A 26,238-nucleotide genomic window follows, 5' to 3' on the forward strand; every position below is an offset into this window, starting at 1 on the left:
ATCCTGAGATTACTACTTTTGAGGTCCTACTTTTTAATTTAGCTCCTAGCTCCCTAAATTCGTTGTGTAGGACCTCATCCCGTTTTTTTTACCTATATCGTTGGTACCTATATGCACCACGACAATTGGCTGTTCACCCTCCCTCTTCAAAATGTCCTGCACCCGCTCCGAGACATCCTTGACCCTTGCACCAGGGAGGCAACATACCATCCTGGAGTCTCAGTTGTGGCCGCAGAAACTTCTATCTATTCCCCTTACAATAGAATCCCCTATCACTACAGCTCTCCCACTCTTTTTCCTGTCCTCCTATGCAGCCGAGCCACCCACGGTGCCATGAACTTGGCTGTTGCTGCTCTCCTCTGATGAGTCATCCCCCTCAACAGTACCCAACCCGGTGTATCTGTTTTGCAGGGGGATGACCGCAGGGGAACCCTGCACTACCTTCCTTTCACTGCTTTTCCTGTTGGTCACCCATTCCCTATCTGGCTGTGAATCCTTTACCTACGGTGTGGCCAGCTCACTAAAAGTGCTATTCACGTTATTCTCAGCATCCTGGATGCTCCAGAGTAAATCCACCCGCAGCTCCAGTGCCGCAATGCGGTCTGTCAGGTGCTGCAGGTGGATGCACTTCCCGCGTCTCTGACTTCCCACATAGCACAGGAGGAGCATAACACGTGCCCAAGCTCTCCTGCCATGACTTAAGTCTTAGATTAACTTAATTTGGCAACAACAATGCTAAAGGTTACTTACTGATAAAGAAAAAGAAAAACGGAAAACTACTCACCAATCACTTAGCCCCTTGGCTGTGACGTCACCTTTTGATTTCTTTCTACTTCTTTTTGGATTTTATGATTCGCACTGTAAGTTAATTATAGTTTTTTGAAGCATAAAGCAGGCATTACAAAAAAAATGAACAATCCTTTTTTCCAAGTGAGTGGTCTATTTGTAATCTGATTAACATTTAATATGCTTAACAGGGTAGCAAGTGTGCAAAGTGAACCTGGTCAGCAGAATCTTCTTATCCAGCAGCCTCTGGGAAGAAAGAGAGGTCTTAGGCAGGTGAGTGAGTGAATTTTGATCTTTAGAGTAATGCTGAAAACCCAGGAAATAACCATGATGAGTGTTTCTTTTGGAGTGGGGAGGGAGAAAGTAATCATAACAAAATGTTGATTTAATATTTTGAGATTGTTTATTCCATGAAAATTCAGTAACACAGGATTATGAACAAAAAACTAATAATTTAATTAAAATACAATAAGCAGTCATGCTAACAGTATTATATTTCAATGTGATGCAGTCTAACTCAGAACTTCAGATGATCATACAGTAATAACTCATGCAGCAGAGGGTAGGGAGGATGTGGGGAAAGGTTTGCAATTACTGTAATGCGTTAAAACTAAATGATTTCCAAAATTAAGTCCAGAATATTAAAAAGATGGAACTTCACTATGATCTCTACAGCCATACTTTTGGAATGTTTAGAAGCTTGTATATGAAGATTTTACTTTGAAAATGGTTCCTAAAATTATGTTATTACTCGCATTTCTTTTGGTCACTTTGATGTTCTAAAATGGATATTTGTTTAAAGCAATAAATGACTACCAACGCAGGGCATATAAATGTACAGATAATTTGTCTACAACTTAGAAAGGACATCAGCTAGATGGCACAGTGAGTTTAGATACTAGGACATATCTTAATCCCAGTGCTCAGCTCTCCATCTAGGTTTGGCCTGCAGGCAGGAACTCAACAAAAAGAGACAAACAAGTGAGCAACAGAGAGAATTAAAGGGTTACTTAAAAGATGTGTTGACCTTGATTAATTTCTTTCATCTTGTATCACTTCAATCATGAAATAGGGCGCTTTAAAGCCAAGCTCCATCATTAATTTTAACTTGACTTGGTGACTGCCATAAGATTCTGCAGCGCACTTGGCTGTGTTGTCAGTTCCAGTGCTCAAAGGAGGTGAATTTCTGCCGCTCCGCCGTGTGATTTTAGTGGAAGTGCGTCAGAAACCCCATTTACACAGTTAAACAGAGTTTTTGCTGCATTTTGGTGAAATTGCGACGGAGGAGCAGGAGAAGCTGGAACGAAATTCATCCCCCAGGTGAAAGTTTATATTGTAAAAGTCCCATGTTCCCATTTTTTAAGGTTTTCCTGTTCTCTTGAAGTTTTATAAATACTTGAATTATAATCTGCTTTCCATTGATTTTGCAAAACAGTATTGGGCACTATTTGTTTCAGAGTAAGCATATTCTCTACATGTTCTGAAATTTTAAAAATCTAGAAGTAATTTTTTTTTTTTAAATAACAAATATTGATTTTAAAACTTTTTTAAAAATCTGCAGATAAAACTTCTGCCCCTTTAGGATTTCACCTTACATGCATTAGAACAGGGAAAGCAGAGTGCACAATGTGCACAGAGAGTGCTCTAGACCAGTGAGAAGATCAGATTCTTCACAGATCAGACAGGGAACTCACAACATGGATGTTCCACCAACTAGAAAATTTACCTAACTATCTTTCAAATTTTCAGAACTAGACTGAGATCCTGATGATGTCTAGATTATTGGTTGAAAGTCTCCTCTCTCAGCCAACTCTAAATAAAATAAACTTAGGCAGTCTCAGAAGGCAGCTAGATCGTATTACTAGTCCCAGATCGGCAGTTACAGAAAGCAGAGCACAATCTCGTTAAGTAGCCTAATAGTAAATTATTTTGTGCTTGCCAGAAGGCAGCTTGATGTATGTATGCTTACCTTTGCATGGAGCTCTCTCCTTAAACCTGACGTGACACTGCCTTAGAACAATAATATCAATGTACAAAAATGTCCCAAGAGGGTATCACACTGGGTTCTAGAGTCCAATCAGAACCTGACTGTAGAATTATATTACAAATGCCGCATTGAAATGCTATCTTAGTGAGAGAGGCGATAAGGATTTGGACAAAGGATTATTTATCTGAAGTTGGATTAAAGTCCATTATTGGAACAGATTAGAAAGAGCTTTACATTGCATTTGGCCACTTTTGATGGCAACATCAGGTTTAAAAAATGGAAAATGTCCTATATCCCAACATAGACATCTTTCACTTTGCAAAACTAAAATTTAATTCCGAACAAGTTTTTTTTTTTAAATTTGTTCGTGGGATATGGGCATCGCTGGCAAAGCCAGCATTTATTGCCTATCGCTATTTGCCCTTGATAGTGAGCCACCTTCTCAAACCGCTGCAGTCTGTGTGTTGAAGTTACTCCCAACGTGCTGTTAGAGAGGGAGTTCCAGGATTTTGACCCAGAGACGATGAAGGAACCGCGATATATTTCCAAGTCAGGATGGTGTATGTGCCTGCTGTCTGCGGCCCTTGTCCTTCTAGGTGGTAAAGGTCGCAGGTTTGGGAGGTGGTGTCAAAGAAGCCATGGAGAGTTTCTGCAGTGCATCTTGTAGATGGTACACACTGTAGCCATGGTGCGCCGGAGGGAATGAATGCTTAGGGTGGTGGACGGGGTGCCAATCAAGCGGGCTGCTTTGTCCTGGCTAGTGTCGAGCCTCTTGAATGTTGTTGGACCTGCACTGTGCCTTGTAGATGGAGGAAAGGCTTTGGGGAGTCAGGAGGTGAGATACTCGCCGCAGAATACCCAGCCTCTGATCTGCTCTTGTAGCCACAGTATTTATATGGCTGGTCCATTTAAGCTTCTGGTCAATGGTGACGCCCAGGATGTTAATGGTGGGGGATTCAGCGATGGTAATGCCTCTGAATGTCAAGGGGCGGTGGTTAGACTTTCTCTTGTTGGAGATGATCATTGCCTGGCACTCGTGAGGTGCAAATGTTACTTGCCACTTATCAGCCCAGGCCTGAATTTTGTCCAGATCTTGCTGAATGCAGGCACGGATTGCTTCATTAACTGAGGAGTTGTGAGTGGAATGTGCTATCAGCAGCAAACATCCCCACTTCTGGCCTTACGATGGAGGGAAGGTCATTGATAAAGTAGCTGAACCGAGGATACTGGCCTGAGGAACCTTGCAACAGCATCCTGGGGCTGAGATGATTGGCCTCCAGCAACCACAACCATCTTTCTTTGCGCTAGTGGAGAGTTTTCCCCCTGATTCCCATTGACTTCAAATGTACTAGGGCTCCTTGATGCCACACTTGGTCAAATGCTGTTTTGATGTCAAGGGCAGTCACTCTCGCCTCACCTCTGGAATTCAGCTCTTTGGTTCATGTTTGGATCAAGGCTGTAATAAGGCCTGGAGCTGAGTGGCCCTCGCGGGACCCAAACTGGGCATCGGTGAGGAAGTGCCACATTATAGCACTGTTAGGAGAAATACTTACATTTATATAGTGCCATTCACGACCACTGGACATCTCAAAGTGCTTTACAGCCAATGAAGTACTGTTGTAATGTGGGAAACGTGGCAGCAAGCTCCCACAAACAGCAGTGTGATAATGACCAGATGAACTGTTTTGGTTATGTTGATTGAGGGATAAATATTGGCCAGGACACCAGGGATAACTCCCCTGCTCTTCTTCGAAATAGTGCCATGGGATCTTTTATGTCCACCTGAGAGAACAGATGGGGCCTCGGTTTAACGTCTCATCTGAAAGACGGCACTTCCGACTGTGCAGCACTCTCTTGGCACTGCACTGGAGTGTCAGCCTAGATTTATGTGCTCGGTTGTCTGGAGTGGGACTTGAACCCACAACCTTCTGACTCAGAGGTGAGAGTGCTACCCACTGAGCCACAGCAGACACTGTTGACAACATCTTCCATCACTTTGCAGATGATTGAGAGTAGACTGATGGGGCGGTAATTGACCGGATTGGATTTGTCATGCTTTTTGTGGACAGGACATACCTGGGCAGTTTTCAACATTGTGGGTAGTTGTACTGGAACAGCTTGCTAGAGGTGCGGCTAGTTCTGGAGTACAAGTCTTCAACACCACAGCCTGACGGGACCCATAGCCTTTACTGTATCCAGTGCGCTCAGCTGTTTCTGGATATCACGTGGTGTGAATCGAATTGGCTGAAGATTAGCTTCTGTGACGGTGGGGACCTCAGGAGGAGGCCGAGATGGATCATCCACTCAGCACTTCTGGCTGAAGATGGTTGAAAATGCTTCAGCCTTGTCTTTAGCACTTATGTGCTGGGCTTCGCCATCATTGAGGATGGGGGATGTTCATGGAGTCTCCGTTAGTTGTTTAATTCTCCACCACCATTCATGACTGGATGTGGCAGGACTGCAGAGTTTTGATCTGATCTGTTGGTTGTGGGATCGCTTAGCTCTGTCGACAGCATGCTGCTTCTGCTGTTTAGCTTGCATGTAGTCTTGCTATTGAGGGAGTGCAGCGAAGGTTCACCAAACTGATTCCCAGGATGGCAGGACTGACATATGAGGAGAGACTAGATCGACTGGGCCTGTATTCACTGGAGTTTAGAAGAACGAGAGGGGATCTCATAGAAACATATAAAATTCTGACGGGACTGGACAGGTGAGATGCAGGAAGAATGTTCCCAATGTTGGGGAAGTCCAGAACCAGGGGTCACAGTCTAAGGATAAGGGGGTAAGCCATTTAGGACAGAGATGAGGAGAAACTTCTTCACTCAGAGAGTTGTGAACCTGTGGAATTCTCTATCACAGAGAGTTGTTGATGCCAGTTCGTTAGATATATTCAAGAGGCAGTTAGATATGGCCCTTACGGCTAAAGGGATACGGGGTATGGAGAGAAAGCAGGAAAGGGGTACTGAGGTGAATGATCAGCCATGATCTTAGTGAATGGTGGTGCAGGCTTGAAGGGCCGAATGGCCTACCCCTGCACCTATTTTCTATGTTTCTAGTCCTGTGTTGCAGCTTTACCAGCTTCATTTTGAGGTACGCCTGGTGCTGCTCCTGGCATGTTCTTCTACACTCCTCATTGGTCCCTTGGCTTGATGCTAATGATAATTATGAAAAATATGTAATAAATTTGGAATGAAACCAGTGTTTCTAAAATGCTTTGTTAAAATGATGACTCCTCCTTTTAGCCACGGCGCGCTCTCCTCTCGCGCCCAAAGTTACAAACTGAAGTAAGAGGACGACAGGGTGCCCGGTTGTCTACAACCAGACGCAGCATCCAGCCAAAAGCCAAACCACTAGGTAAGATCTAGAATTTAGGTTTTTTTCAGCGGTTATCTGACACTTAAATACAGTTAGGAACTAGAATTAAGGACAGTGTAATATGAAAATGAAAATATTTTGAAACCTACAGAACCATTTGATAAAGGCAATGTTTAAGGATATAAGGACAACAATTAAAAGACACAAACTAATTAAAAATCCCATCAGACATGGAAGTCCAGTAGTATAGTGTAGTGCTGTGCTATGGATAGGTATGATTCTGCAGTGTCCTTTATGGTAAATTCACATTCTTTGCCAAGCCTTAAGGCTGAAGTGATGAGGACATGTGACAGTGATTCAGAGTGAAAAAAGAATACCAGAGAGCATGTTAAGCCACCATTGTTGTAGTAGGATTCCTGGTCTTTGATTTGGCGTGAAATTGGCAGGAATCGAGGTTAATATAATCACATCGCTCCAACAAAGATTGCATTATTTTTTAGAATTATTTTGGTTTGAATGCTTCATGGGCACAGAGATGGCTAATCTCTTAATGGCAGTCATGACCATGATCCATGCACGGCAATTACTCTGTAAGCTAATCAACCTAGCACATGTTGCACTCTGCTGCCTTTCCGAACTTTCTTTTTTCCCCATCTAGCCAAGTATCTGTTCCTTCAAATTTACACGTGAGTTTCTATCTTTAACTAGGATAATATAATGATTATTACAATGTTTCGATCAAGATTGCATTATTTTTCTAAATGCCACCAACAAGTTTATCGTGATATCTTCACAGAAGTCAGTGGGAATATGGCATACTTTCCAATATTATTTAAGTCTGTCCTAGTGCATTTTACTGTTCTCTTCCATTGCATTTGCCATCCTTTATCTGATAATATAGTGACCTGGGAATAGGTTGCTATTGTGCATGCCCTCTCAATGGATTTGTTAAAATGCAAATTGTGTCTGACTTACTTGATTGAATTCTTTGATGTGGCAACAGAGAAGGTTGATCAAGTCAGTGCAGCAAATGTTGTATATATGGACTTTCGAAAGGCATTTGACAAAGTGCCACACAGGAGGCATGTTAAGATGTAAGCCCATGGAATTAAGGGGAAAGTGCGGTAAGGGTACAAAATTGGCTCAGTGGCAGGAAGCAAATGGTGGTGGTGGATGGATATTTTTCAGACTGGGAGGAGGTTTGCAGTGGTGTTCCCCAAGGATTAGTTTTGGATCCATTACTCTTTTCAATTTTTATAAATGTCCTAGACTCGGATGTAGGGAGCAGCGCTGTAAAGCTGTAAAGATTGCAGATAAATGGCACGATTTTGAAAAGTGTAGATGAGCATAGTGGGGGGGGGGGGGGGAGGATTCAGGTGAGCAGAAATTTAAAAAGTCAAAGAGAAAGGAGAAAGCAATAGAACAGGATAACAATGGGCGAAATGATAACCAGAGAATAACAGGAAGGGATAGAATGTATAAAAATAAGAGTCTATCAGAAACTGGGGTCAAAGGAAGGGAAAAATAGTAAAAGGACAAAATTAAAAGCTCTATCTGAATGCACGCAGCATTCGGAACAAGAAAAATGAGTTGACGGCACAATGAAATATAAATAGGTATGATCTGATAGCCATTAAAGAGATATGGTTGCAAGGTGACCAAGAATGGGAACTTCAGGGGTATTTGACAATTCGGAAGGATAGATAAAAAGGAAAAAGAGGTGTGGTAGCTCTGTTAATAAAGAATGAGATCAGTGCAGTAGTGAGAAATGATATTGGCTCAGATCAGTGCCGAGGAGGAGGCGCGGTGAGTCGGGAGGACTATAAAAGGCCCAACAGTCACAGTCGGGAAGCGGCAGCGTCAAGGAGGAGGCCAGCTGGTGCAGCTGCAGCAGGGAGAGGGCAAAAAATAAATAGAAAGAAATGGAAGGGTGCCGTCACAGCCAAGGGGTAAGTGATTGGCTGGTGATTGGTGAGTGTTTTTTCCTTTATCAGTAGGTAACTTTTATCAGTGTTGCCAAATTAAGTTAATTTAAGGGGTAAGTCATGGCAGGAGAGCTCAGTCACATGTCATGCTTCTCCTGTGCTATGTGGGAACTCGGGGACGCTTCCAGTGTCCCTGATGACTACATGTGCAGGAAGTGTATCCTGCTGTAGCTCCTGACAGACCGCATTGCGGCACTGGAGCTGCGCATGGATTCACTCTGGAGCATCCGCTATGCTGAGGACATCGTGACTAGCACATTTAGTGAGTTGGACACACCGCAGGCCAAGGTTCCAAAGGCAGAGCAGGAATGGGTGACCAGAAGGAAGAACAGTGGAAGGAAGGTAGTGCAGGGGTCCCCTGTGGTCATCCCACTGAGAAACAGATACACCGTTTTGGGTACTGTTGGGAGGGATGACTCATCAGGGAGGGCAGCAGCAGCCAAGTTCATGGCACCATGGGTGGCTCTGCTGCACAGGAGGGCAGGAAAAAAAAAAAACAGTGGGAGAGCTATAGTTGTAGGGGATTCTATTGTAAGGGGAATAAATAAGCGTTTCTGCTGTCGTAAATGAGACTCCAGGATGGTATGTTGCCTCCCTGGTGCAAGGGTCAAGGATGTCTCGGAGCGGCTGCAGGATATTTTGGAGGGGAAGGGTGAACAGCCAGTTGTCATGGTGCATATAGGTACCAACGATATAGGTAACAACGGGATGAGGTCCTACAAGCTGAATTTAGGGAGCTAGGAGTTAAATTAAAAAGCAGGAGCTCAAAGATAGTAATCTCAGGATTTCTACCAGTGCCACGTGCTAGTCAGAGTAGAAAAAGCAGGATAGCTAAGATGAATGCGTGGCTTGAGTGGTGCAAGAGGGAGGGATTCAAATTCCTGGGACATTGGAACCGGTTCTGGGGGAGATGGGACCAGTACAAACCGGACGGTCTGCACCTGGGCAGGACCGGAACCAATGTCCTAGGGGGAGTGTTTGCTAGTGCTGTTGGGGAGGGGTTAAACTAATATGGCAGGAGGATGGGAGCCTATGCAGGGAGACAGAGGGAAGTAAAATGGGGGCAGAAGCAAAAGATAGAAAGAAGTAAAAGTGGAGGCCAGAGAAACCCAAGGCAAAAATCAAAAAGGGCCACATTACAGCAAAATTCTAAAGTGACAAAGTGTGTTAAAAAGACAAGCCTGAAGGCTCTGTGCCTCAATGCGAGGAGTATTCGTAAAGGTGGACAAATTAACTGCGCACGCAGCTATTAATGAATATGATATAATTGGGATGACGGAGACATGACTCTAGGGTGACCAAGACTGGGAACTCAACATCCAAGGGTATTCAACATTCAGGAAGGATAGACCGAAAGGAAAAGGAGGTGAGGTAGCATTGCTGGTTAAAGAGGAAATTAACGCAATAGTAAGGAAGGACATCAGCTTGGATGATGTGGAATCTGTATGGGTAGAGCTGCAGAATACCAAAGGGCAGAAAATGCTAGTGGGAGTTGTGTACAAACCACCAAGCAGGAGTAGTGAGGTTGGGGACAGCATCAAACAAGAAATTAGGGATGCGTGCAATAAAGGCACATTAGTTATCATGGGTGACTTTAATCTACATATGGATTGGGCTAGCCAAGCTGGTAGCAATATGGTGGAGGAGGATTTCCTGGAGTGTATTAGGGATGGTTTTCTAGACCAATATGTTGAGGAGCCAACTCGAGGGCTGGCCATTCTAGACTGGGTGATGTGTAACGAGAAAGGACTAATTAGCAATCTTGTTGTGCGAGGCCCCTTGGGGAAGAGTGACCATAATATGGTAGAATTCTTTATTAAGATGGAGAGTGACATAATTAATTCAGAGACTGGGGTCCTGAACTTAAGGAAAGATAACTTTGATAGTATGAGATGTGAATTAGCTAGAATAGACTGGCGAATGATACTTAAAGCATTGACGGTGGATAGGCAATGGCAAACATTTAAAGAGCACATGGATGAACTTCAACAAGTGTACATCCCTGTCTGGAGTAAAAATAAAATGGGGAAGGTGGCTCAACCGTGGCTAACAAGGAAAATTATGGATAGTGTTACATCCAAGGAAAAGGCATATAAATTGGCCAGAAAAAGCAGCAAATCTGAGGACTGGGAGAAATTTAGAATTTAGCAGAGAAGGACAAAGAGTTTAATTAGGAGGGGGAAGCTTGCTGGGAACATAAAAACTGACTGCAAAAGCTTCTATAGATATGCGAAGAGAAAAAGATTAGTGAAGACAAACATAGGTCCTTTGCAGTCAGAATCAGGTGAATTTATAATGGGGAACAGAGAAATGGCAGACCAATTGAACAAATAGTTTGGTTCTGTCTTCACGAAGGAAGACACAAATAACCTTCCCGAAATTCTAGGGGACAGAGGATCCAACGAGAAGGAAGAACTGAAAGAAATCCTTATTAGTCAAGAAATTGTGTTAGGGAAATTGATGGCATTGAAGGCCGATAAATCCCCAGGTCGTGATAGTCTGCATTCCAGAGTACTTAAGGAAGTGGCCCTAGAAATAGTGGATGCATTGGTGATCATTTTCCAACATTCTATTGACACTGGATCAGTTCCTATGGATGGGAGGGTAGCTAATGTAACACCACTTTTTTAAAATGGAGGGAGAGAGAAAACAGGTAATTATAGACCGGTTAGCCTGACATCAGTGGTGGGGAAAATGTTGGAATCAATTATTAAAGATGAAATAGCAGCGCATTTGGAAAGCAGTAACAGGATCGGTCCAAGTCAGCATGGATTTATGAAAGGGAAATCATGCTTGACAAATCTTCTAGAATTTTTTGAGGATGTAACTAGTAGAGTGGACAAGGGCGAACCAGTGGATGTGGTGTATTTGGACTTTCAAAAGGCTTTTGACAAGGTCCCACACAAGAGATTATTGTGCAAAATTAAAACACATGGTATTAGGGGTAATGTATTGACGTGGATAGAGAACTGGTTGGCAGACAGGAAGCAGAGAATCAGAATAAATAGGTCCTATTCAGAATGGCAGGCAGTGACCAGTGGGGTGCTGCACAATTCAGTGGTGGGACCCCAGTTATTTACAATATACATCAATGATTTAGATGAAGGAATTGAATGTAATATCTCCAAGTTTGCAAATGACACTCAGCTGGGTGGCGGTGCGAGCTGTGAGGAGGATGCTAAGAGGCTGCAGGATGACTTGGACAGGTTAGGTGAGTGGGCAAATGCATGGCAGATGCAGTTTAATGTGGATAAATGCGAGGTTATCCACTTTGGTGGAAAAAACAGGAAGACAGAATATTATCTGAATGGTGACAGATTAGGAAAAGGGGAGGTGCAACAGGACCTGGGTGTCATAGTACATCAGTCATTGAAGTTTAGCATGCAGGTACAGCAGGCGGTGAAGAAGGCAAATGGCATGTTAGTCTTCATAGCTAGAGGATTTGAGTATAGGAGCAGGGAGGTCTTACTGCAGTTGTACAGAGCCTTGGTGAGGCCACACCTGGAATATTGTGTTCAGTTTTGGTCTCCTAATCTGAGGAAGGACGTTCTTGCTGTTGAGGGAGTACAGCAAAGGTTCACCAGATTGATTCCCGGGATGGTAGGACTGTCATATGAGGAGAGACTGGATCAATTGGGCTTGTATCCACTGGAGTTTAGAAGAATGAGAGGGGATCTCATAGAAACATATACAATTCTAATGGGATGAACAGATTAGAGGCAGGAAGAATGTTCCCGTTGCTGGGGAGTTCCAGAACCAGGGGTCACAGTCTAAGAATAAGGGATAAGCCATTTAGGACCGAGATGAGGAGAAACTTCTTCACTCAGAGAGTGGTTAACCTGTGGAATTCTCTACCGCAGAAAGTTGTTGAGGCCAGTTCATTAGATATATTCAAATGGGATCAAGGGGTATGGAGAGAAAGCAGGAAGGGGGTACTGAGGTTGAATGATCAGCCATGATATTGAATGGCGGTGCAGGCTTGAGGGGCCAAATGGCGTGCTCCTGCACCTAATTTCTATGTTTCTACAGAAGTGGAAGGATGAAATTCAGAATAATGAAAAGGGTAGCAATAAATCACAATATGATACAAGAAGCTTACCGGACTAATTTTCCAGTTATGTTACAAGGTTAATCATTGTACTGTATAAAGACATATTATGACTGATGTGTATTGACTTGATCAAGTTCTTTTAGTATGTAAATTACAAACATTTTGAAATGAAATGACCATGTTTTTACTTGAACTTTGGATTCTGACAGAGCAAAAGAGGTCAGTTACCTTCACTGAAATGCAACAGGATTCAAATGCTCCTCAGCAACAGGCAACAATTGCAGAGGGAAAGGAAAGTGCACCAGAGCAGGCCGAGAGCAACATACCAGAATCTGCTATGGCACCATCTTCAATTACTACTTCACCTGTTTCAGTAACACAACCTGCATGCTCTTTAAGTCAGGATCCAAGCATTCTAGACAGCAGCCAGGTAAATGTCCTTGATAGAAACTCTAGTCTGCAAGAGAGACGAGTACTACAAATAAAAAAAAGCTGTATTCTAATCACAAAGTGTTTGCCACACTATAAAATGTCAAGAAGTTCGAAAATTATGAATGTATTCAGTCAAATGATAAAAGAACAAACTTGCATTTATATAGCATATTTCATGTCCTCAAGATGTCCTAAAGTGCTTCCCAACCATTGAATTACTTTTGAAGGGTAATCACTGCTAGGTAGACAAACACAGCAGCCAAATTCGCACAGCAAGGTCCAACAAACAGCATTGTTAGAATTAACCAGTTAATCAGTTTTGGTGGTGTTGGCTGAGTGATAAATATTAATCAGGACACCAGAACCCCGCTGTTCTCTGAATAGTTCCATGGGATCTTTTACATCCACCTGAGAAAGCAGACAGGGCCTTGGTTTAATGTCTCATCCCAAAGACATGTAACAATGCAGCACTCTCTTGGTACTGCACTGAAGCCACGATTCTATGCTCATGTTCTCGAGTGGGATTTTAACTCATGAGCTTCTGATGCAAGAACTGAGAGTGCTTCCACTGAGCCAAACTGATGATGAATTCGGGCATGGCAATTTTTTCATTATATCTGGGTTAATTCATAGGATTGTAGAATTTTACAGCAAAGGGGGTGATTTAACCCACAGTGCATGTACCCATCTCATTGAAAGAGCTATCCACATAGACCTATTTTGCTGTCTTTTCCCTATACTCTTGAATTTTCCTTTTTTAGATATTAATCCACTTCCCGTCTAACAGCCATTATAGATTCTGTAATTTTTTAAAAAGCTTTTAATGGATTCTCCTTCAGTGTCTCTGATGAAGCATTCAATGTGTTAACAATTCTCTGAATGAAAACCAATTCTCCGGATCAAAAAAATTCTCCAAACCTTTCTCTTAGTTCTTTTGGTGATCATCTTAAATTTATGTTCTCTTGTCATCACTCTGGCCATTGGAAGTAGTTTTTCCCCAACTCACCTTATCAAATCTCTTCATAATTATGAATTATAAGTGTTTTGAATTTCAGGTATCATTGCAATCATCTCTTAAAATCTCAAAGTTTCTCTGACCAGTGAGTTAATCAAATGATTAACTCAGATAAGTGAGACGGTCTCTCAGCTGGAGATGGTGTGGTGCAACATATAGGGATTCAGAACAAGGGGTGGAATAAAGAGAAAATAATCTAAAAGTCTGACACTGGTACATGTTATACAGATAACATGTGAGAGCTGTCACTGACACAAAAAAATGCTATACCAGTGATGCTGGATAAGTGTGTTCACAGCGCATGCTCTGCCCAGAACTGTCCTAAAATGGCAATCGGAGTTCGATGCAAGTCATACGACCCCAATTTGCATATTAAAAAGGGCTAATGCCTGACTCAGGTGGACACTCCGATTTCCCAGCGGTAGGCTTTGGGAAGCTAGAGAAAGCCACATCAGCGGGAATAGGGCGATAAGTAATTCCTCACTATTTTCGGGGTACTAAGCCTCAGAATCTACCCCAAAAATGCTGTCATACTTCCGAGATTTCCAGAGTAGCAGTCTCACAGGTCTGAGAGAAGGTTGACTCAGACAGGGATTACTGCAGAATGCTGGGGGATTGAACGAAGGGATTAAAAAAAAGTGTCAATCCTTGTCCTGTTATAAAGCAGTGCTTATACTTTTCTTAGGTGAAGCCAACATGTTCAGAGACCGAGAACAAAGATTCTAAGACAGATAAAATCATGACAGCACAGACACAACCTTCAGAGCAGGCCCAAGTCTCTGACAGTGAAGACACTGCAGGCCTTGAAACAAGCAGCTTACTTGAACATACAGACACCATCCTGCATATCAGTGAAGAGAACGGGACAGAAAATCCTCTTCTTTCTGATCCATTCAGTTTGTCACATGTTGAATCTGGCGAGTCTGATGTAAATCTGGATGAATCCAATGTCTAAGGCTGTCCTTTGCCTAAGGAGAGTACGTTCTTTCATTCTTCATTATTATTGTGGCTCAAGTTGCATCCAGTGTTGGTTTCTTTAGTAAATGTTACAATCAGTATTCTAGCTCATTTGCATGTAGTTGGTGTTTTATTGACCAGTTTTGTGTGCTCAGTGTTTTATTGCCTAGATCTGTTGACAGATGTTGAGATACCTAGTATATTTATAAAGTCAAAAAATTAGCTGAAAATATTAGCCGCCACAAACATAACTTAAGTTTCATTCTCATGACTTGTTGGTAGTAGGTATTTATGTTGGAAAAATCTTACATCAGTTTACAGAATTTGATTCTGAAACCTTTCAAACTCCATTGTATTTTCAAAAAGTAGTAACTCAATAACAGTGGTCATCATATTGAGTAATCCAGTCTGCTAGTCATTAAAACACCAAAACTGCGAGACCAATTACCAATCGTAAGTGAATTGCTAGTGTTTTCATGTATATGGTCTGTGTTTGAGTCTTAACATTGTGTGTCATTTTAAAATAGAAATGTTAATCATAACACATGGTATAATGTTATTGCCTTATACATGTATTGTACTACAGAACTGAACCAGTTGATGTTAAGTTAGCTTGTAGTGTTAGAATATTTAATGTATATACAATGGAGCCTAAATTATCTGCTTTCCTGATTAACTTGTCAGAATTTTTGCAAGGCAAGGCCTTACATGAAATATTGTCTCAATCTTGCATTAAAGTATCTGACATAAGCTTTACTTCAGTTTATTTGTATTATACCAGCTTTCATACCCTGCATTACAGTATAAAGACCAAAATTTGGAGATTTTTAACTATTGTTGAGGGAATGGCAGATATTGGAGGTTTCATTATAGTATATTTTAATGTTAATGTAACATAAACATCTGACTTATAACAGAAGTATTAAATAACTGACTTACGATGGTTAGTTCAAACGGTCACGTAATTGAAGTAGAATACATAACCTGCATTATGGGTATGAGATGGCGAAAATCTAGGCGCTGATATTTTGGATTCTGAGATTATAATACTTTGGGCCCAAGTTTCCACATGATTTGCGCCTGATTTTTTAGGAACAACTGGTGGAGAACGGACTATCTTAGAAATCGCAATTCTCCACATTTTTTTTTCTGCAGTTCTAGTCAGGTAGAACAGTTCTACTTTGGAACAGAATTTTTTCTTCAAAAGGGGGGCGTGTCCGGCCACTGACGCCTGATTTGAAAGTTTCCACAGTGAAAACGTACTCCAAACTAACTTAGAATGGAGCAAGTGAAGATCTTTGTAGAACTATTCTACACATTAAAAAATCAGGCGCAGGTTACAAATTAGGCGTCCAGAACGAGGTGGGGGGGGAGGGAAGTCATTAAATTCTACAATAAATCCTTATTTATACTTCTACAAATATTTACAAATAAATCCAACCTGAATAAACATTTATAAGCAAAGAAAAGATTAAATAAACCATCTTCCTACCTGTGTGAAAGTGCTTCAGGCACGGAGAATGCTGCAGTCAGCCTGAGGCGCCTGTTCTTCCCGTGGGGGGGGAGGGGGGGGGGGGGAAAGGAGGAGGCGCCCGTTCTTTCCCGCGGGGGGGGGGGGGGGAGGCGCCTGTTCTTCCCGCGGGGGGAGAGGAGGTGCCCGTTCCTCCCGCGGGGGAGGGGGAGGAGACAGTGAGAAGGCTGCAAGTGCTGATGGCAATGTGCTTTTATTAAAAAATGTTCAAAAATTACACAGCTACAAAAAACTACAAAAATGGCCGAGTGCCAATGTTTCCTTCACACTGCGCATGCGCGAACGCTCCAACGCGCACGCGCAGCGTTGCCGGCAGGAAAAAAAAATAAATTTAAATAGTACCCGCCCCCTCCCACTTACAAAATCGGCGCGAGTGTAGGCGCCGCGCCAGGCAGACAAGGAGCTGCAAAGCGCTCCAGAATCACGATTTTTTTTTAGGCGCCATTTTAGGCGCGAAAAACGGGCGCCCAGCTCGGAGGGGCGCCCGTTTTTTATCGTGTGGAAACTTGGGCCCTTTATCCTTGCTAGTCTGTGAAGCTACCATTAGCCTACTGATTTCAGAACCTGCATCAATGCAGCCTCTCAGGTAGTTTGTTTCATTTGCAAACAACTAGATGACATTTTTTAATAGGAATTCATTCCCCCTCCCCACAATTCTTTTCCCCTCAGGTCATGTCTTGCCAGGCCACTCACTCCCTGCTACAAGAAGCTGGGCTGTCTTCTTACACCAGTCTCGGTCTATAGTCGGCCACGATGGGCTCACACATCAGCCAAGCAATGATCCTAGCTTTGGTTTTCTAAGCCCTTTGTAGATAAGAACCGAATAAAGTCTAGATAGAGGGCTGAGGAGGACTACAAACCGTCTGGTCCTCTGCATCATGTTGGCCGGTAGTTTTTAACTTCCAGAACTGACCTGCAGAGTCACGTGATGCCCCATCAATCTCCCACCCGAATCCGGCAGGAAATACTGCATGGCTGGCAGGTGGGAGTGAGATTTTGGGTGGCAGGAGGCGGCAGCAGCAATCTGACTCCTTTTTTTTTTTAAGGCAGTCCCCCGCAGTTGAGGATAACTTGCTTCCACATCAATATTATGGGCTCTAAGGTGACTAATGAGTCCTATGCAGGGTCTACAGACTCTGTCACAGGTGGGCCAGGTGGTGGTTGAAGGAACAGGTGGGTGGGGTGCTTGGTTTGTCGTATGCTCATTGCACTGTTTGTACTTGGCTTCCGCATGCTCCTGATGGAGACTCAAAGTGTTCGGCGCCTTCCCGAATGCTTCTCCTCCAAATTGAGCGATCTTGGGTCAGGAGTCCCAGATTCGATGAGGATGTTACATTTTTTCAAGGAGGTTTTGAGAACATACGTGAAGCATTTTCTCTGCTCTCCTGGAAATCGCTTGCCGTGACAGAGCTCGGAGTTATGTGCTTGTTTCGGGAGTCTTATATTTGGCATGCGGCCAATGTGGTCCGTCCATCGGAGCTGATTGAGCATAATCAATGCCTCAATGCTGGGAATGTTGGCCTGAGAAAGAACACCGACATTGGTACGTTTATCCTGCCAATGGATTTGCAGGATTTTGTGAAAGGCAGCGTTGGTACTTCTCCAATGCATGAGGTGCCTACTGTACGTTGTCTATGACTCTGAAGCATACAGGATGGTGGGTCTCACTGCTGCTCTGTAGACCATGAGCTTGGTGCCAGGTTTGAGGTCTTGGTCTTCAAACACTCTTTTCCTCAAACGGCCTGACTGAAGGTGGTGTTGGATTTCATCATCGATGTCTGCCCTCGCTGACCCAAGGCTCCCAAGATATGAAAAGTGGTCCATGCTGTCCAAGGTCTCGTTATGGATTTTGATAATCGGGAGGCAGTGTTGTGTGGCGGGGGAAGGTTGGTAAAGAACTTTTGTCTTATGGATGTTTAATATAAGGTCCAGTCTCTAGTACGCTTAGTAAAAGAATCAACAATGGTTTAGAGCTCAGCCTCCGAGTGTGCACAAACGCAAGCGTCACCTGCATACTGTAATTCAATAGCAGATGTTGTAACAACCTTGGTTCTGGACTGGAGGCGATGGAGATTGAACAATTTCCCGTTCGTCCTGTAGATTAGCTCCACTCCGGCGAGGAGCTTGTTAAAGGTGAGATGAAGGTAAACGATCCCTCCTCGTCCTTCTGGACCTGTCTGCAGCCTTTGACACGGGTGACCACTCCATCCTCCTCCAACGCCTCGCCACCGTCGTCCAGCTGGGTGGGACTGCACTCGCCTGGTTCCATTCTTATCTATCTAATCGTAGCCAGAAAATCTCCAGCAATGGCTTCTCTTCCCTCTGGTGTCCCCCAAGGATCTGTCCTTGGTCACTCCTTATTTCTCATCTCTATGCTGCCCCTTGGCGATATCATCCGAAAACAGAGTCAGTTTCAACATGTATGCAGACGACACCCAGCTCTACCCACTCCTGCTTGGTATCTAAATTGTCAGATTGCTTGTCCGACATCCAGTACTGGATGAGCAGAAATGTTCTCCAATTAAATATTGAGAAGACTGAAGCTATTATCTTTGGTTCCTGCCACAAACTGTGTTCCCTAACCACTGAATCTATCCCTCTCCCTAGCATCAATCTGAGGGTGAACAAGACTGTTCGCAACCTAGGTGTCATATTTGACCCTGAAATGAGTTTCCAACCACATATCCATGCATAACTAAAACTGCCTTTTTCCACCTCCATAACATTACCCGCCTCGGCCTCACCTCTTCTGCTGCTGAAATCCTCATTCATGCCTTTGTTACCTCAAGACTTGACTACTCCAATGCACTCCTGGCTGGCCTTTCACATTCCACATTATGTGAACTTGAAATCATCCAAAACTCAGCAGCCCGTGTACTAATCCGCACTAAGTCAAGATCACCCATCACCCCTGTGCTTTCTGACCTACATTGGCTCCCAGTTAAACAACGCCTCGATTTCAAAATTCTCATCCTTGTTTACAAATCACTCCATGGATTTGCCCCTCCCTACCTCTAATCTTTTTCAGCCTCACAATCCCACAAGATGTCTGCGCTCCTCAAATTCTGGTCTCGAACATTCCTCATAACTGCTCAACTATCGGTGGACATGCCTTCAGCTGCCTGGGCCCTAAGCTCTGGAACTCCTTCCCTAAACCTCTACGCCTCTCTACCTCTCTTTCCTCCTTTAAGACGCTCGTTAAAACCTCTCTCTTTAACCAAGCTTTTGATCATCTGCCTTAATTTCTTCTGTGGCTCAATGTCAAATTTATCTGTTTGTAACACTGTTGTGAAGCGCCTTGGGACATTTTACTATGTTAAAGGCGCTAAATAAATAAAAGTTATTATTAATGGGCGGAGTCCGCATTGTGACTCTCAGAGGAGCTCTTCAGCCACTGGAAGACGACGATTGAGGAGGACTCTTGCGATGACTTTCCCTGTTGCAGATTACAGGGAAACTCCTCTGTAATTACCACAGTCGGACTTGTCTGCTTTCTTGAAGATAAGTCACAATTACAGCGTCTCTGAAATCCCCTGGCATGCTATCGCCTCCTTTCAGATAAGGAAGATGAGGTCACGGATTCGCGCCAAGAGTACTTCCCCGCCATGCTTTAGTACTTCGGTGCAGATTTCATCTGCTCTTGTTTTTCAGCTGTTGGATGGCCTTTTCAACCTCATGCTGGATTGAGATTGTGCCGAGATAGTGGCGAATAGCATGCTGTGGGATGGAGTGAAGGACACTCGCATCGAAGAGAGTCTTGGTTTAGGAGATTTTCAAAGTACTCCTTCCAGCAGGTACTGACTGCTTCTATGTCCTTGATGAGCATTTCTCCATTCTTAGCTCTCAGCGGAATAGTTTTTGGGCCGTAGATGGTCTTGCCTGCGCTAAAGAATTCACGCACGTCATGATTGTTGGCTAGTTGTTGGATCTCATGCGCTCTTTCCACCCACCACCTGTTCTTTAGGTCCTGAGTTTTTTGTTGGACCTCGGCCTTCAGTTGTCTGTAGATCTATTTTCTTTCCCTCGAGTTGTGATGATGTTTCCAATTCAAGAATGCATTGCATCTGTGATTTATTAGCTCCTGGATCTCCTGGTTGTTCTCATCAAACCAGTCTTGATGTTTTCTGGTAGAGTAACCAAGAGTCTTTTCACAGGTACTAATTATGATGGACTTAAGGGCAGACCAGGCACTATGGACACTGCGGCTTCAGTTCATTGGGAATCGTCAGGTTGGCTGTGAGGCGTTATCTGCATAGGGCTTTCTTTGCAGGGTCGTTGAGTCCTTTAGCATTGATTTTTCTGTGGCAGCGTTTGTTACCTTCGCCATTTTGAGGCTAGGTTGATGGAGATAACGGAACGGATTAGGTGAAGGTCAGTCCAGCAGTCATCCGCTCCCGTCATGGCACGGGTGATGCGAACATCCTTGCGGTCCCTCGCTCGGACGATGACAATAGTCTAACAGATGCCAATGCCTGGAGGGAGGGTGATGCCAGGTCTTGTACTTGCCTCTCTGACGAAACAAGGTATTGGTTATGACAAGACCATGTTCTAAACATTTTGTCGGGAGGAGCATTGTTAGAATTGGTTTTCCCTACTCCTTCCCTGCCAATTACCCCTCTCCAGAGGTCTGTCCTTTACAACTTTGGCATTCAAATCACCAAGGAGAGTCAACTTGCCACGCTTTGGAACTCAGGACATGGATTGTTCAAGGCTGGAGTAGAATTCCTCTTTGGCCTCGTCTGTAACTTCCAGGATTGGGGCGTACACGCTGACAACGATAGTATACTGGCTCAGGGTTAAAGTGAGCCTAAGTGTAATGGGGCATTCGTTTATTCCACAAGGGGAATCCCTAAGATGCCAAACTAGCTCAATTTTGATGGCGAAGCCAACCCCATGGAGAAGACGTTCTTTTGGTTTGCCTTTCCAGAAGACGGTGTATCTGCCACCTTGTTCCTTGAGCTGGCCTTCTCCTGCCTGCCGTGTCTTGCTCGTGGCGGCAATGTTGAAGCGCCTGAGTTCCCGGGCTATGATCGTAGTGCAGTGTTCAGGTTTGGCGTTGTTGGGGGTTATCCATGAGGGTTCTGACGTTCCAGGTCCAGAATTTCATTTTAAAGGGTGGAAGATGCCAGTGCGTGAATTCTTTTAACATGGGGTGACCGTTGCATACCAACTGCATTACATATTTACAAAAATAATTTAATTCCATTGAAAGGCAGAAGAAGTCACCAGTTCACAGCAAAAGCTATAAAGTTCAAATGTTCCATTTTCTATTTCTAGAAATTACATTTGTTACATTCACTGATCATCCTGTTCAAACCAAAGTCAATTTGACAGAGCAAGGTCTTGGTTCAATGGCAAGGGGATCCAAAACAATTGGAGATGAAGCTCTGCTGCATGGGCCGAGCAGGCACACACACACACATACTCCCACTCAGTCCCTTTCTCCCTCACACCCCTACTTTCTCAGCTCCCCTCCCCCCTTTATATTATATTAAAGCGCAGCTTTTTGCAAAGATGCATATATTAAAGTTAGATTAGATATAGCTTATTAAGAAATGCATGCACTAAAATTAAATTAAGATGCAGCCTATCTACAGAAATGCATATACAGATTATGTTAAGATGCATCGCTTCCTGCTCCTCCCACAGTGCAGCGCTCCCACAGTTCTGCCCCTCCAACAGTTTTTCATGCTCCACAGTGGTCCTTAAAATGACAGCTGGAGGCTGCCGGAAAAAACAATGGTTACGGTTTTTTTTAAACTTAACTTAATGTGGAGCCAGGAGGAGCAGGGATGCCTGCACATTAATACTGTGGGTGGTTGCTGGTCCACGCTGCCACGTCACCATTCTTCCCCTCTCCCAATTCAGAATCGACCTAAAGAACTTTAACTTTGCGGTGGCAGAACCTTCGAGACAAAATTCGCTCATCATTCAGAGATTGGAGGAAGGTAGTAGGTAGGGACAGTGGGAATCTCATTTATCCATTCATGCACATCACTAATTGGATGAATTTGGAGGAATCCAGTCCCTCCGTCATGAAAACAGTAATTCATGTCAGAAAATCTCCATTGCCGAAATGACACTGTGCAAGTTCTATAAATGACATTGTTGACTTCTGCCTACTAATGATTACAATGAACATGCCAGTGTGTTTTTACTTGAAGCAGTTGTCACATGCTTTAATAGTCTGCTCTGTTTCAATATCAAATGGGCTGGAAAATTAATTATAAATCACGCTGCAGGGATGGTGGGAGGAAATAGTATATTAGGTGCATACATAAAAATAAATGGTGCAACATAAGCATTTATTTCTTGGCATCTGGATGCTAGGTCATCTAAAATTGACTTATGGTTTGAACAGGATGATCAGTGAATGTAACAAATGTAATTTCTAGAAATAGAAAATGGAACATTTGAACTTTATAAGTATTGCTGCGAACTGGTGACTTCATCTGCCTTTCAATGGAATTAAATTATTTTAGTAAATATGTAATACAACCATTGTCACATGATATATTTAGGATATATTATGTGACGATGGCTGTATTACATATTTTCCCGGTGTTAATGGATATGAGATTATAATTAATTGTGCATTATGAAGTGGTGTTTAATGAACCTGTGCATAATTGTTTCTCATTACAAGTTCCTTCAGTTAATAATTACAACTCTAAATTTAGATAATCTAGATAACAAGGGTCTTCTGAATATATTTTTACATGTAATATTTGGTCCTAGATATGACCAAGTACTGAAAAGTCCCAATGTCAGAGTTTATATAACCAAGTGGACCGACTAGCTTTGCAGTAAGAGTTACTTGATGTTGGGCTAAAATCACTCTGACCAGCCAATTCTATAATATTCTGTTTTTTTCAGAGCTGGAGCATAGAACTAGTTCTCTCAAAGGTGTCTTAATTTAAACCTATATGTTACAAAGGGGATAAAAGATGCCTAAATAATTCCACTGATAAAACTATTGCATAGAGAACAAAAATAGTACTCTTGACAGTTTAACAACCCTCAGCATTAAATCAACATTTCCCTGTTGAAATAATATATAAGTATCAAAGTGTGTTATGGTATTAAGTGAATAATCTCCAAAGGGTGAAGGCTTTAGCTATGATGAGAGAGACCAAAGCAGTAGAGCTGAATGTGAGTAAAAGGTGACAGAATAGAGGTCTTCAAAATTATGAAGGGTTATAAGGTAAATCATGTTTGCAGTAGTTGGAAAGGCAAGCACAAGAGGGCAAGATTTAAATTAGATCTTTAAAATATTTACAGAGGATGATTAGAGTGGAATTATTTGTCACATGTTATTGAAGCAGTCTATAAATGCTTTTGACATGAAATTGGAAAATTGCTTGATGGACTAACCTATGGGGAGCAAGTAGGAGAGCAGGGTGTAGATTAATTGGCGAAAAATACTGGCATGGATTTGATGGGCCAAAAGGTCTGTTGGTGTGCTATAACATTCAATAATTCTACATTGCTTAGAATTAATTTCTGCCCATTGACTATAAATGCATGATATCTAGCCCACATTTCTTTAAGCACATATCCCTAACAATGCTATGGGCTAGACTTTCCACTTCACATAGCTGGACTAGTGCCTATATCGCCCAAAACGGCCTGCTATCACCCATTTTTACTGAAAAGTGGAAAGTTGGGCTGGAACATCACCGAAAAATTGTCCCAACTTTCGGCTCACATCGTGGAGGTGATCGCCCAGCGCAACTTCCCGCACATCGCCGGGCTGATCGCTCACCGAGAACATCGCTGGAGAATAGTTGCTTTTCCCTGGCCTTCCTCACAGAACTCAGCCCTACGAACGCCATTTTGAACGTCGGAGGAAGAGAGGAGACTGCTTAAACATGCGGCTTATAATTTGTGAGTTATTTAAGGGCCTTTTACTGATAGATCCACTCACATTTATACTTATATTTATATGTATATTTATTTATATTTTATTCGTACCAAGGGCATTTATAACAACAGTGATAGTGATAGGGCCTGTCGCATCTCTACCATTGTAACTGCACACATGCTGGCGTCTGAAGTTGATTTAAGTGAAGGTGGCAGACTAATGCGGAGGAGAACATACAGGGAAAAGCAATCTTACCTCAACTTGTCTGATAATGCGTGTCTTAGGAGGTTGTGCTTCTGGAAGGTCATCGATGAGATATGCCAGCTCATCAAGGGGGATCTGCAGCCTACCAGCACCATCAGGACCGCACTGCCCGTTGAGGTAAAGGTTATTGCGGCACTATCCTTCTATGCATCTGGCTCCTTTCAGGCTTCAGCTGGCGACATCTGTGGTATCTCTCAGCATGCCACACACTGCTCCATTCGACAGGTGACTGAAGCCCTTTATGCTTGCAGGATGGACTTTACAAGCTTCCCTATGACCAGGGAGGCACAGACCGAGAGGGCTTCGGGTTTCTTACGAATAGCAAACTTCCCCAAGGTGCAGGAAGCAATAGACTGCAGGCACATCACCCCAAAAGCCACTTAACAGAACGCAAAGGTGTTTCGTAATCGAAAGGGATTCCACGCCCTGAATGTGCAGCTCGTTGTCAACCACAACCAAATAATCATGGCAGTAAATGCTAATTTTCCAGGCAGCATCCATGATGTGCACATCTTGTGTGAGAGCACTGTCTCTGACCTGTTTAAAAGCCACAAGGTCACAGTTGGATGCTAAGGGATAAAGGATACGGTCTTGCCAGCTGGCTCATGACCCCCCCCCCCCCCCTGTGTAATCCCCAGATCGAAGCCGAGAAGCGTTACAACGAAAGCCACATAGCTACACGCAATATCGTCGAAAAGACAATTTGAGTGCTGAAGCAGCGCTTCAGATGCCTGGACCATTCTGGTGGCAGCCTGCAGTACCGCCTTGATCAGGTTGCTGAGTTTATTGTGGTGTGCTGCATGTTGCATAACCGAGCTATAAGGAGAGGACAACAAATGCCAGATGGGGCTGCAGGTCCACCTCCGGAAGGAGTGGAGGCATACGATGAAAGCAGGAGGTGGAGGAGGCTGGTGAGGACTTCGGGAGGACAATCAGCCTGGCGATGAATCCGTGGTCCCCCCAGAATGGAGAAACCCCGTGGGAGTTACACGGTTGCAAAGGTGTTGCGCTAGCAGCTCATAAATGAATGCTTTGTATGAACTTACATTGGGGACAGTCACAGTTATGGTTAAACAGTTGTTCCGTTTTATCCTGCTTGCTATGGCCTCTCTCCCCCTCCACAATGGCCTTCTGCGCATGTGTGGATGACCTCTGACCTCCCGAAACGCGGGAAAAGCTGTCCATCAAAAAAAGCTTTGCCTTCCACAGCACTGGGCTCATTTCACTTCGCTATCCTATCGCTGGGCCCATTTCATTTCGTTGGGCTATCGCTGAGCTGAAAGTCGCGATCCCAAAAATGGTCGATGTTCCAGCAATCATGAAGGCGGACACATCGCCAAGGCTGGAAGATCGCCCATTTTTGGGGCGATAGGCAGTAAAGGGGAAAGTCTAGCCCTTATATTTTTTATGAACATAATTTCCATGTGTAGAAAGGTGCAGAAAAACATATATTTACACTAATATAAAAAGCAATGCTGAAAACAGAGAGTTGGGATAAATGGTTCATTCTCTGGTTGGTAATCAGTAACTACTGGAGTGCTCAGACCCCAACTATTTACAATCTATATTAATGACTTGGAAGAAGGGACAAGTATAAAGTAGCCAAGTTTGCTGACGATACAAAGATGGGAAGAAAAGCAATGTGTGAGGAGGACACAAAAAATCTGCAAAAGGACAGATTCACTAGGTTGATTCCGGAAATGAGAGGGTTGACTTATGAGGAAATGTTGAGTAGGTTGGGCCTCTACTTATTGGAATTTAGAAGAATGAGAGGTGATCTTATCGAAACGTATAAGATTATGAGGGGGCTTGACAAGGTGGATGCAGAGAGAATGTTTCCACTGATGGGGGAGACTAGAACTAGGGTGCATAATCTTAGAATAAGGGGCCGCCCATTGAAAACTGATGAGGAGAAATTTATTTTCTCAGAGGGTGTGGATCTGTGGAATTCGCTGCCTCACAGAGCTGTGGAAGCTGGGACATTGAATAAATTTAAGACAGAGATAGACAGTTTCTTAAACGATAATGGGGTATGGGGAGCGGGCAGGAAA

The 26,238-nt window shown here is 43.4% G+C and overlaps 1 protein-coding gene across 7 annotated transcripts in view; it reads left to right on the top strand.

Moving 5' to 3' along the window:
* The window catches only part of LOC139260001 (protein unc-80 homolog), a 501,022-nt gene extending 485,218 nt beyond the window's left edge, over positions 1 to 15,804 (top strand). For 4 of the 7 annotated variants that reach the window (XM_070876038.1, XM_070876039.1, XM_070876040.1 and 1 more), the window contains 4 exons: positions 978 to 1,059; positions 6,016 to 6,127; positions 12,334 to 12,554; positions 14,257 to 15,803. In XM_070876038.1, coding sequence (XP_070732139.1) covers positions 978 to 1,059; positions 6,016 to 6,127; positions 12,334 to 12,554; positions 14,257 to 14,526 — 685 coding nt within the window. In that variant the 3' untranslated portion in view covers positions 14,527 to 15,803. Of the gene's footprint in view, positions 1 to 977; positions 1,060 to 6,015; positions 6,128 to 12,333; positions 12,555 to 14,256 lie in introns of all 7 variants that reach the window. The other 3 variants (XM_070876045.1, XM_070876046.1, XM_070876043.1) reach the window with 2 other exon arrangements.
* The last annotated feature ends 10,434 nt before the right edge of the window (positions 15,805 to 26,238 follow it).

Source organism: Pristiophorus japonicus, chromosome 3, assembly GCF_044704955.1.
Source record: "Pristiophorus japonicus isolate sPriJap1 chromosome 3, sPriJap1.hap1, whole genome shotgun sequence".
NCBI classification, from domain to species: domain Eukaryota; kingdom Metazoa; phylum Chordata; class Chondrichthyes; family Pristiophoridae; genus Pristiophorus; species Pristiophorus japonicus.